This window comes from Hylobates moloch, unplaced genomic scaffold (assembly GCF_009828535.3).
Source record: "Hylobates moloch isolate HMO894 unplaced genomic scaffold, HMol_V3 SCAFFOLD_8, whole genome shotgun sequence".
NCBI lineage: Eukaryota > Metazoa > Chordata > Mammalia > Primates > Hylobatidae > Hylobates > Hylobates moloch.
The window spans coordinates 76,118,482-76,131,587 of NW_026652283.1; the positions used below are offsets into that span (position 1 = coordinate 76,118,482).

A 13,106-nucleotide genomic window follows, 5' to 3' on the forward strand; every position below is an offset into this window, starting at 1 on the left:
CATCTACCTAAGTGTTTGTAACATGCCAAAATCTGTTGTGATCCCACGTCAGTCAGTTTTAGGCTCCATATCGTTTTTCCTGTGTGTGTGTTTTCTGCCGCTCTATCCTAGAGCCTTTCTTGTCTTCTCACTCTTTCCTAACCCTTTGATGTTCTTGGAGAGCCTCCATGCTTATTCTTGTCTTAAAGGAAATGATCTGCCGAGTCAATGCCTTTTCACTTGCCAGGGCTGACTTATGTTTATATACCTATTCCATTTTTATATATAAAAAATGTATTTGTCTACACCCAAAGCCCGTTTTCTTGTTTTTGTTTCCTGGCGTAAGAGATCTTTGTCAGTATCATCTTTAGAAATTGCATAACTTTTTTTCTCTTTATTTATTTTCTCAAGCACAGAGTTTCAGGAAAAAGAAATTTTATAACTCTTAACATCACCACCAAAAAGCTTTTTATTAAACCATCTTTTTGCTTGGTACCATACTGAGAAAATCTCCAGCCTCCTCAGATCCTTCTAGAAAGTAGGTTAGATCTAAATAATAAATGAACAAAGACAACATATGTATGAGAGTGATTCCCAGCTCTGTTTCTGTGACATTTCACAGCATCTCTAGAAGTCTCAAGGGATTTTACAAAGATACCAAATTAATTTGGCTTTTCTTGATCTTATATGAGCCATGTACCTCTCTCAAGACAAGAAACAGTGAAATATTTTATATGAAATCATAATAGGTTGCTATATCTTTAAACGGGTCTAAGGAAATAGAAAACTCTTACTCAAAACTCCACTTAAAATTTCTCAATACAAAATAGTTCGAATACCTTTAATTTTTGTAATTAGTATTTTTTTTTTTTTTACATTTTCAAAAGAAAGGGGCCTTCATTTGAAAAGCAAAGGAAATATTTAATGTTCGATAGTCTTAGATGGATTGTGATATTTTTTGTGGAAGGCAATGAAATGTCCTATCATGCCTCCTTTTTTCTTTTTTTTTTTTTTTAATTAAAACATTTTTAAAAAATAAACAAGGTCCCACTGTGTTGCCCAGGCTGGTCTTGAACTCCTGGGCTCAAGTGAACCTCCTGCCTCAGCCTCCCAAAGTGTTGGGATTAGAGGTGTGAGCCACCACACCCAGCCAACTTTTCAATGACTTGTGTATCCTATGCAACATGACTGACTTAGGATAGCTGTTAGCAGTCACAATGTGTGGTAGGTATCCATTAAGTAAGTAGTTTCTTTCATCTTGAGAAAGGCCATTTGTAAAGCAGTGTGCCATCATTTGCCATAGCAAGGCAATACTGTATTGCCAAAAGCCTGAATTCTCTGTGGCATAGTTAATCAGAGAAATTTATTTCAGCAAGTGAATTGTTGGCAGAATGTGTTGGGCCTTAGAGTGTAAGTTCTCTAGAGGGAAGAATGCTTAGCTTCGGTTTGAAGAGGAGGTCCTCTGCAGTTTTAGCTATCTGGTGAACTTGTCTGTCCTTCCTCATGAGTGACAGTGACAGGCTCCGTGGCAGCTCCCTGGGCTTTCTTGCCAGTTGCACGCACTGACCATTTGATATGTTGGCAGACAGAGCTGATTCTTGGATGCGTGTCTGAACCTCTGCAGGTCTGCTTTTGGCAGAATCGAGTGTGACTCTTATCCCTTACCCATTAAGCTATCATTATGGCTTTCTTATCTTTATTTCTTCTGCAAACATGCCTTTGAAAGTGTTTGGCTCTTTTTAGGCAGTTTGATAATATACAAAAGCAGAAGGCGTGTGTCTTATGTCTAAATTATATTGTATTTTTTCAAAGGAAAAGCGGGCATCTTAAATGAAGGTTTTTCAAAATAAGTTGACAGCTTTGATGGACTTACTTTGATTATTGATAAGTAGTTCTTTCCTAAGAGTTCGCTTTATAAGCCCCTGTGAAAACACACTTAATTGCTTCTGTTTAGCACAGAAAAAATTGTGTGTTCCTCTCTAAGCCTGATGTGTTGCATATCATAAACTTTTTTTTTCTTTTTTCTTTTCTTTTCTTTTTTTTTTTTTTTGAGACAGAGTCTTGTTCTGTCACCCAGACTGGAGTGCAGTGGCGCGATCTCGGCTCACTGCAACCTCTGCCTCCCGGGTTTAAGCAATTCCCCTTCCTTAGCCTCCTGAGTAGCTGGGATTATAAACATGCATCACCACGCCTAGCTAATTTTTGTATTTTTAGTAGAGACGGGATTTCACCATGTTGTTGGCCAGGCTGGTCTGGAACTCCTCACCTCAGGTGATCCACCCACCTCAGCCTCCCAAAGTTCTGGGATTACAGGCGTGATCCACTGCACCCGGCCGCATATCATGAACTTTTCTTATCACTGTGTATTGTTTTGGTATGCCCAGATTATTATAGCTTATTGGAGGAAAACAAATTTTTGTATTTGGACTTAGGTGTTTGGGGTATTCATTAGCCAAGCTTGGAAGAGGCATATTTCAAGAAAGGCAGTCATGTGTAATTGCCATATATGGAGTCTTTTTAAAGCCCTGATCTGATTTACTGTAGTTGGAGCAAGCTTAGCTGCTAAGAGCATAACTAAGAACCTGCAGTAGATAATGCTTAATAATTATCTCTGTAACAAGGCTGCTTCTGTGCCCCTTCCATTGAGATGTTAAAGCTGAGTGAATTTGTTGACTTACCATCATGTAAAACATTCCAAAATTACTTGTTATTCATTGGAGTTTGATTCTGTTTGGAGTACTCATAGTGCTTTGAAATTCTGTGAAAAAAAAGAGGCACTGTGAAAATGGATTCCAAACATGGGAAACTCTTTCCAGCTGGTCGAAGGCTCAGACACTGGCGAGCCTGGACTTCCTTCAGGTAGTGTACCACCTGTGGGACACATGGCCATACACGGGCTCCATAGATTTAGAGCAGTTTTAGTGTAATTAGAGGTTTTTCCCTGCCTGAGAAGCCCTTTGTAAACAGGGTAGGAAAAAAATTCTTGTTCGTGATCTTCATTCATTAAAATGAAGCCGTTCACTTGCTGTGTGTATCAATAATATTTTCATTAACTCTGCAATAACAATAGACTCAAAATTATATTTCTATTGAGAAGGGAACATACATATATATATATATATAATTTTTTTTTTTTTTTTGAGACAGAGTTTCACTCTTGTTGCCCAGGCTGGAGTGCAATGGCGTGATCTCGGCTCACTGCAACCTCCGCCTCCCAGTTCAAGAGAGTCTCCTGCCTCAGCCTCCCGAGTAGCTGGAATTGCAGGCATCCACCACCACGCCTGGCTAATATTTTGTATTTTTAGTAGAGATGGGTTTCACCGTGTTGGCCAGGGTGGTCTCGAACTCCTGACCTCAGGTGATCCACCCGCCTTGGCCTTCCAGGGTGCTAGGATTACAGGCAGGAGCCACCACGCCCGGCTGAGAAGGAAACTTTTAAAGTTATGATTTGCCATGAAGTCTTTTGTGGAATAATGGCCTTAATTCAGGGTGAAACAAATAATTGAGCATTAAAATAACTTTTAAAGAGGTAGTTTTCTAAATTGGTATATACTGATAATTATAGAATTCAAATAATAGTTATAAAAATGATTTTTTGATTGATTTAAAATCTCTTGTGCTAGCACTTCTGTTTCCTATATTGTATGGCACCCTCTTAATGTGCCTTTTAACTTAATTATGTATAGGCTTTCTTCTTTTATATGTCACTTTAATCATCAAGCATAACTGAAGCTCGCTAACTTTTTGTTTCTATAAAAAATTGTAATGTTATTTCAATGTAATGAGATGTAAGCAATGAAAATGTAGTGACAAGATAACTGGTCTAGGAGTCAGAAGACCCAAGTTTGTTTTTTGGGTTTTGTTTGTTTGTTTGTTTGTTTTAAGGCGGAGTTTCGCTCTTGTTGCCCAGGCTGGAGTGCAGTGGTGCAATCTCCACTCACTGCAACCTCCACCTCCCGGATTCAAGCAATTCTCCTGTCTCCGCTTTCTGAGTAGCTGGGATTACAGGCATGCGCCACCATACTCAGCTAATTTTGTATTTTTAGTAGAGACGGTGTTTCACCATGTTGGCCAGGCTGGTCTCGAACTCCTGACCTCAGGTGCTCCACCCGTCTTGGCCTCCCAAAGTTCTGGGATTACAGGCGTGAGCCACCATGCCTGGCCTCACCCAAGTTTTACTTACAGCTCTGAGACTGATTTTTTTCTCTAATTTGTTAATAAGTTACTTAGTCTCTCCGTTAACCCCTATTCCCATCCATAAAAATGCAAAATGAAAGTTCCAATTAAACTGAGTAGCATAGACTTGTCTCTCCCTGCCGCTTACAGCTATAAAACCTGGAAATGACACAACAGACAATCTGGAGAACTCTGAAAGGTAGAAAGAGGACGATCTGGTCAGGAACCCAGAACTGGCAGAACAGCAGCAGCAAAGTGTCTTACAAACCCCCACCCAACATAAGAAGGGGGCCTGGGCCTGGTGTTTCTTGACCTTCAACCTAGCAACAGAAGGTGGCCCGGGTAGGCTCATTCCTCTCCTAGACTGAACGAGAGTCTTGCCGGCAATACTTGGCCAGCCCAGCAAAACTGGCAAGGATTGGAAGCCCCGCTAATAACAATTGGCCACCAGGGGACTTATGCGTCTCCCTTCCATGAAGGCAGTGGAGCAGGAATAGCAAAGAGGACCTCATTACAACCAGCTCGGAATGGACAGCAGTCTTCTATGACTTCTGTGGTTTCATTTATGTAATATAATACTCTTGAAATTACAACACTGTAGAAATAGAGAACAGGTTCCTATTTGCCAAGAGTCAGGGACAGGGGAGGGGCCAGAGCAAGGTGGATTTGGGCCATAAAAGGGCACCAGGGGTCCTGGTGGCCATGGAAATTTCTGTATCTCGACTGATGTCAGTATCCTGGCTGTGATAGTATACCATAATTTTCTAAAATGTTACCATTGGTGGAAACAATTTATAGGGCACCAAGATCTGTCTGTTCTTTACAATTGCATGTGAAGGTACAATTATTTCAAAATAAAAAGTTTTAATGTTTTCTTAAAAAAAAGCATAATGATACCTGCCATTTCTGTGCTAGGGAATCATTGTAAGTATTTAAGGAGGTACAAGGTATGCTGAGCTGTGTCATCATATGGGCCCACATGGTAGCAATGGGTCTTATCCATCTGTGTGTCTGTTTCAGCTTGTATGTTCAGTATTTCTACTCTACCTTATCCAAAAAGCAGTTATAGTAGCTTTTATGTATTATAATCTTTAATAAAGTTCGTTTATCTTGCAGCAAATTTGTTTAGGGCTTTCTTTGAACTGAGCACCGTATTGGGAATAAAAAGAATGGGATAAGAAGTGCCATAGACTGAGCTCAGTCCATTTCACATGTAAACACTCAGTCATAGGATGGATATAGAGCTGGCATTTGTTTTGAAAGCTTTGTATTGTAACAATTGTAATATCTTTTTTTTTTTTTTTTAGATGGGGTCTCACTCTGTTGCCCAGGCTGGAGTGCAGTGGCGTGATCTTGGCTCACTGCAACCTCTGCCTCCCGGGCCCAAGCGATTCTCCTGCCTCAGCCTCCCGAGTAGCTGGGATTACAGGCATGCCACCACAGCCGGCTAATTTTTGTATTTTTAGTGGAGACACGTTTCACCTATGTTGGCCAGGCTGGTCTTGAACTCCTGACCTCAAGTGATCCGCCCACCTCGGCCCCCTAAAGTGCTAGGATTACAGGTGTGAGCCACTATGCCCGGCAACAATTTTAATATCAATTTAGAATGCATCTTAGAATCAATATGATTCTTAGTTTAATTGGGAGCCTTTTTCTTAAAAGCTTGATAGTACATAAATAATGGTTGCATCTTACACTTAGTAACATCTTAGGTTCACTGAGATCTGGTGATAATGTCTAAAACTATTTTGTGTAATCTTTATCTGAATGTTTTACCTGTCCTGATTTTATTAAACAATTCGGGGAGGAGATACTTGTTTTCTTTAGATAGAGTATTAACAATTTGAGGATCTGATGGTACATTTAGTGAATTCCATGATGATAATGTATTATTTACATACACCCAAATGTTGAAACCTCATTTCCTCTTATCTTTTTTTCCCTTTGTTTTTCAAGTGTCGATATACAGTATCTGGTTTTATGACAAGAATGACTGTCACCGCATAGCAAAACTCATGGCTGAGTAAGTATATTACTCCATAAATTTAACTGATGATATGTGAGAAATGAAAAATAATCCCCTCCCACTTCTCTTTGTTACTAAAGTCTACCAACTCATGTATTTCCCCAATTTCTTTTTACTGCTAAAAACTTTGAAAAGGCTGAAAAGCTTTAAAATATATATAATTATTATCTTACCTCCTCCCAGTGTGCATTTCAGTTTCCTTCCAGTCTTCCTTCTTTATGTATATATTAAGTAGATGTGTGTGATTGTTTTTTTACAAAAATAGGATCCTACTGTATATATACTGCTTTTCATATCAACAGCATTTTTCCAGGGCATTAAATCTTCTCTGTAGTATTTATGACAGCTGCATTGTATCCAGCTCTATAGACAGATCATGATTTAACCAGAACTTTACTGTTGGACCTGTAGGTTAGGGCTGCCAAACTGCCCGGCTCCAGAGGATATCTGCATCAGGTGTACAGCCTGACCATATACAGTGACTCTGATTTAGGTTCTGTCCAGATTTCGGCTGTAGCAAGTGATACCATATGTGATAGCCTGATAGAGAACTCATACACACATCTGTATTTAGTTCTTTTAAGTGAACTTGTTTTTGACACAGACTCTAGGCTTAACGGGCCCAATCCACTCTTGGGTTGTGTTCCAGAAGATTTTTTGTAACTCAGAACCTTGAAATTTAGAAAATTATTTTTCTTGAATTAATGTTCTAAAGGGCAGTTCATTGTCCTCCCTCAAGCTAGCCTGTAGAAGCCAGCCCTTGTGTGACCTGTCCGTATTGCTGGACTGCCATTGTGGATTCTGGAAGCCCACGACATGGGGCTTCTGGAGGCCTGAGGGTCTACAGAGCTCTGGGCAAAATGCTGTAATAGGTAGACGGTATATTCTGGTGCACTTCTGCTTTTTTTCAGTTTTTGCCTGAATCTTCTCAGAAATGTGGACCTCTCTCCCCCCTCTGCCATCCCCATCTGTCCAATCAAAATTCCCTTTGCTCTCTTGCAGTTTTCAATCACATGTTTAAAAGAAAATAATCTTAAATTTTTTAACAGTCTAATCTTATTTTATTTTTATTTTATTTTACTTTATTTGGTTTTTTTTAGACAGAGTCTCGCTCTGTCATGCAGGCTGGAGTGCAGTGGCGCAGTCACAGCTCAGTGCAGCCTCAAACTTCTGGGCTCAAGTGATCCGCCCATCTCAGCCTCTCAAGTAGCTGGGACTACAGGCATGCACCACCACTATCAGCTAATTTTTTGGGGGGTAGGTAGAGACGGGGTCTCACTATGTTGCCCAAACTGGTCTTGAAGTCCTAAGCTCAAGTGATCCTCCCACCTTGGCCTCCCAAAGTGCTGGGATTATAGGCGTGAGCCACCATGCCAGGCCAACAGCCTAATTTTAAACTCATGAAAGTATATATAAGTAATTAACCCAGAATCTCAGTTCATGGCTAAGGCCAGGTTATGATCTAAGACTACTAACATGTCCTGATCGGAAGTTATCGGCCACCTGCTTTGTTGCCTATTCTGGCTGTGAGCTTGTGGGGCGGGCCCATGTTTATTGCTTGTGTACACCCCAAGGGCATCATTCTGTATGAACTTATAGTCACTTATACTTGAAAAAATGTTGGCTTGAAAAGAGAGCCACACTTTGTTTTTAGAACACTTTTTCTCTTAAAAAAGATAAAACTATTTTTCATTTTTTAATTTATTTATTTTTTGTTTTGAGATGAGATGTTGCCATATTGCCCAGGCTAGTCTCAAACTCCTGGGCTTAAGGGATCCTCCTGCCTCAGCCTCCCAAGTAATTGAGACTATAGGCACAAGCCACCATACCCAGCTAAAACCATTTTTCAACATAGCCATTTATTAGATGATCACTTGTTTTAGCTTTGAAAGTGACAGCAAAGGCAGCTTACTTGTGGTTACTTAGAAGACACAGGGTTGGCTGGGCATGGTGGCTCACGCCTGTAATCCTAGCACTTTGGTGGGCCGAGGCGGGCAGATCACCTGAGGTCGGAAGTGCAAGACCAGCCTGACCAACATGGAGAAACCCTGTCTCTACTAAAAACACAAAATAAGCCAGGTGTGGTGGTGCATGCCTGTAATCCCAGCTACTCGGGAGGCTGAGGCGGGAGAATCACTTGAATCCGGGAGGTGGAGGTTGCGGTGAGCCAAGATCGCGCCATTGCACTCCAGCCTGGGCAACAAGAGTGAAACTTTGTCTCAAAACAACAACAACAACAACAACAACAAAAAGGCACAGGGTTGTTGATTCATGGTTATCCAGAAATCCAGAATTTTTTCTAAACTTTGGAATGTATTAATATATAAACACTTTCTCCTGCAGAATGAGGGCATGTGGGCTTTGAGTGAAATGATCTGGCTCTTTTAGCTCTAACAACTATTGAAAGAAAACCATTTCTCTGTCAGGGCACATGTTACCCCTAATGCAAGATTTCAAATGATAAATGAAGCTGAAGACTGAAGGCCTATCTAAAAATATTTTATTGAACCCAGAAATAGGATTAGGAGTAGCAATGGAAAGCTGGAAGGGAAAAGAAGAGCATTGGGGCTTCTTTCACCAGAAATGCCCAAAAAGGGACAATTGCTTAAATTTTCAGCTTGTTTGACTAGAAACAGATGTGTTATTAAAAGTGATTTGAGCCTGGGCACAGTGGCTCATGCCTGTAGTCCCAGCACTTTGGGAGGTCAAGGCGGGGAGGATTGCTTGAGGCCAGGAGTTCAAGACCATCCTGTCCTGATAGCAAGATTCATCTCTGTTTAATAAAAAAAAAAAAAAAAAGGAAGAAGAAAAGAAAGTGATTAGAGAGGCCAGGCACAGTGGTGTGTACCTGTCATTTCAGCTATAATATTGTGAGGCCCAGGTGGGCAGATCACTTGGGCCCCAGGAGTTCAAGATCAACCTGGGCAATATAGTGAGATCCCATCTTAAAAAAAAAAAAAGTGATTAGAGAATACCCTGGTGAAACTGTTGATTGTGAGTTTTAAGTGTCTGGCCTATTTATAGCTGAAGAGAATATTGTATGTTACCATTAACTTTGTGATAAATGCCTCTCTGGTCACCAAAACTAAAGAAGACTATCTGTCTTTGTTCTAAATCTGCCTGCATAAGCCTGTTTGTTACTTTTTGTTGTTGTTTGCTACATATTTGAGAATATCACCTCTACTATCCAAAAATACTAGCACAGTTCTTATTAGTATATTATACGTATAAATAAATGTGCCCATCAGTGCCCATTCTTTTAAATACAGTTCTTCCCATCACTATTTGACAGCCACAGTATAATAAAGATCCTCCAAGTAAAAAACTGATTTACTCCAGGCCAGGTGCGGTGGCTCACGCCTGTAATCCCAGCACTTTGGGAGGCCAAGACGGGCGTATCACGAGGTCAGGAGATCGAGACCATCCTGGCTAACATGGTGAAACCTTGTCTCTAGTAAAAATACAAAAAAATTAGCGGGGCATGGTGGCGGGCACCTGTAGTCCCAGCTACTCGGGAGGCTGAGGCAGGAGAATGGCGTGAACCCGGGAGGCAGAGCTTGCAGTGAGCCAAGATCACGCCACTGCACTCCAGCCTGGGCGACAGAGCGAGACTGCGTCTCAAAAAAAAAAAAAAAAAACTGATTTACTCCAAACAATGTTTATAAAAACGAGAAACTATGTAGGAAAATGAGTGAGCTTCTAGACCTATGTCATCTAAATTTGTATATTCTCTGGTCAGTGGTGGCAGAGTTGAAAACCCACTAAACTTAGAAGCTGTTGACTCTCCTAAAGAGGAAATCCAGTCTGCCAGAAACTAATTTTTTTTTTTTTTTTTTTTTTTTTGGAGACAGAGTCTCGCTCTGTCACCCAGGAGTGCGGTGGCGTGATCTGGGTTCACTGCAACCTCCGACCCCCTGGGTTCAAGCAGTTCTTCTGCCTCAGCCTCCTGAGTAGCTGGGATTACGAGTGCCTGCCACTGCGCCCAGCTCATTTTTGTATTTTTAGTAGAGACAGGGTTTCACCATCTTGGCCCGGCTGACCTTGAACTCTTGACCTCATGCTCTACCCACCTTGGCCTCCCAAAGTGCTGGGATTACAGGCGTGAGCCACCACACCCGGCCTCAGAAACTCTTTTTAACAATAAAAAGTTGTTTGAAGGTTTGGCCACATAGACTATGTAAACTTTGGAGAACTCATGGAAGTAAGCTTTATTCCTGATCTTACAGACATCTTAGGGGTAGGTTTTGGTGTTTGAAAGGAAAGGAGAATGGCATGGGTGCTATTCATAAAGTTTGGATTAGAAGAGGCCCTAGAGTCCAAGCCTTGATTATGTGAGAGTCCCTTCCATACCACCCCTGACAGCTTCTGCTTTCAGCAGTGGTGAGCTTTATAAAATTACCTGTTCTGCCTGGGCGCAGTGGCTCATGCCTGTAATCCCAGCACTTTGGAAGGCTGAGGTGGTCAGATCACTTGAGGTCAGGAGTTCAAGACCAGCCTAGTCAACATGGTGAAACCCTGTCTTTATTAAAAATACAAAAATTAGCTGGGCATGGTAGTGCACACCTGTAATCCCAGCTACTAGGGCGGCTGAGGCACGAGAATCGCTTGAACCCGGGAGGCGGAGGTTGCAGTAAGCCGAGATCGCACCACTGCACTCTAGCCCGGGTGACAGGGTAAGGCTCTGTCTCAAAAAAAAAAAAAAAAGAAAAGAAAAGGAAAAGAAATATTCTTCTCTTAAACCAAAATAATCACAGCATCACAGATCCTAGTCTAGGTCAGAGAAGAGTTAAATACCAGCATGGCCAAGTCAGGCAACATGTCAGGAGGTAGGTGGAAAACAGGCTGTGTGACAGATCCTTTATGAAGATGGATTCAGGCTGATATAGCCTATATTTGAGCATTAAATAAACAATTCATGTTTGGTCTTATTCTCATATCCCATACCAGTCTTTCAGTCTACCATGAAGCTCATGATGCTACATTTGTTTTAGAAGTAATAGTCTTGGCCGGGCGCAGTGGCTCACGCCTGTAATCCCAGCACTTTGGGAGGCCAAGGCGGGTGGATCACGAGGTCAGGATATCGAGACCATCCTGGCTAACACGGTGAAACCCCGTTTCTACTAAAAAATACAAAAAATTAGCCGGGCGAGGTGGCGGGCGCCTGTAGTCCCAGCTACGCGGGAGGCTGAGGCAGGAGAATGGCGTGAACCCCGGGGGACGGAGCCTGCAGTGAGCCGAGATCGCGCCACTGCACTCCAGCCTGGGTGAAAGAGCGAGACTCCCCTTCAAAAAAAAAAAAAAAAAAAAAAAAGAAGTAATAGTCTTATTAAGAGCTATAAGAATCTAGATAGAGAAACTACATGTTACCTTAAAGCCACATTTTCCAAACAAGAATTCTACCTCAGAGTAAAGTTCTATAGTCAAATAAAATTTGAGAAAATCTATAGGCCTGCCCTTCTTGGAGAATCACAATAAATTTTAGCATGCTTAAAAATCAACTGGCCAGGTGTAGTGGCTCATGTCTTATAATCCCGGCACTTTGGGAGGCTGAGATGGGAGGATTGCTTGAGGCCAGGAGTTTGAGACCAGCCTGGGCAACATGGTGAGACCTTGTCTGTACAATAAAAAAAAAAATAAAACAAACAAACAAAAATTCAATGGGTAGGTTGTGGTAGTTCATGCCTTTGATCCCAGTATTTTGGGAGGCTGAGGCAGGAGGATCACTTGAGACTAGGAGTTTTGAGACCAGCCTAGGCAACATATCAAACCCCATCTCTACAAAAATAATAATAAAACTCAAGGACTCTGTTTTTTCTTTTTTTTTTTAAGTTGGTTTAATATTGTTTAACCCAGTATTTTTAAATAAAAAAGCCATCTCTGTTCACCTCTTCCCCACACTCTAATGAGAGCTCCTGTGCAGGCTGGGTTTTTTGTTTTTTAAAACAGGGTTTCACTATGTTGCCTGGGCTGGTCTCAAACTCCTGGGCTCAAGTGATCGTCCTGCCTCAGCCTCACAAAGTGCTAGGATTATAGACGTGAGCACTGTGCCTGGCCTGAATGAATCTTAAAAAAAAAAAAAAGTTGCTTTATTAAAATTTATTATTCAAGCTTGAAAGCTTGAAGAAAAATATAGGAAATAACAAAATATGTATGTGCTTACCACCCAGCTTTCAGTTCCTAATATTTTGCTATAATTGTTTCAGATCTTTCTATACAAGAGAGAAGGGAGTGTTCTTAAAAACTGAAAGCCCACTTAGTGATTTTTTTTTTTTTTTTGTAGTCAAGGTCTCACTCTGTCACCCAGGCTGGAGTGCAGTAGCGTGATCTCAGCTCACTGCAGCCTCTACCTGCTAGACTCAAGCAGTCCTCCCACCTCAGCCTTCCAAACAGCTGGGACTACAGGCATGTACCACTACGCCCAGCTAATTTTTGTATTTTTTGTAGAGACGGGGTTTTGCCAAGTTCGCCAGGCTAAGTTGGTGGTTTTTAAAAGGGAGGATAAGGGAAACCTTTTATTTGCTTATAGTGTTACTAACTTTTAAGGATTCACCAAGACCTCTATTTTCAAGAACTGACTTTGTCCTTGCTAGCCCAATGTCAATCCAAACTTTCCACAGAGGATTTGTTCAACTATGCAGCCTTCCTGTGTCTTGGTGGAATTGTCCATTTTCAGATTTACTTTAGCAATTAGTTTGACTGATCTTGAAATACTTCATGGGAAAAAGGGAGATACCTTAGTGGAGTTTTTGATGCATCTCTACCAACTCTAGGAAGGAATTCTGTATTTTTATCCTTCTGAAGGGTAAATATTGGCAGTGTTAATGAGACGGTGAAATGGTAAGTCATTTATTCCTGAAATGAGGTAACTGAGGTTCTGTGTTATATATTACAAGAATAATGTAATCGGCTGGGCACGGTGACTCAC

General features: G+C 41.3%; 1 protein-coding gene across 1 annotated transcript in view; it reads left to right on the plus strand.

Moving 5' to 3' along the window:
* DCP1A (decapping mRNA 1A) overlaps positions 1–13,106 on the plus strand; it is a 65,032-nt gene that overhangs the window by 22,855 nt on the left and 29,071 nt on the right. The window contains exon 4 of the mRNA XM_032161280.2: positions 6,112–6,178. Within this exon, the coding sequence (XP_032017171.1) occupies positions 6,112–6,178 (67 nt within the window). The remainder of the gene's footprint in view (positions 1–6,111; positions 6,179–13,106) is intronic.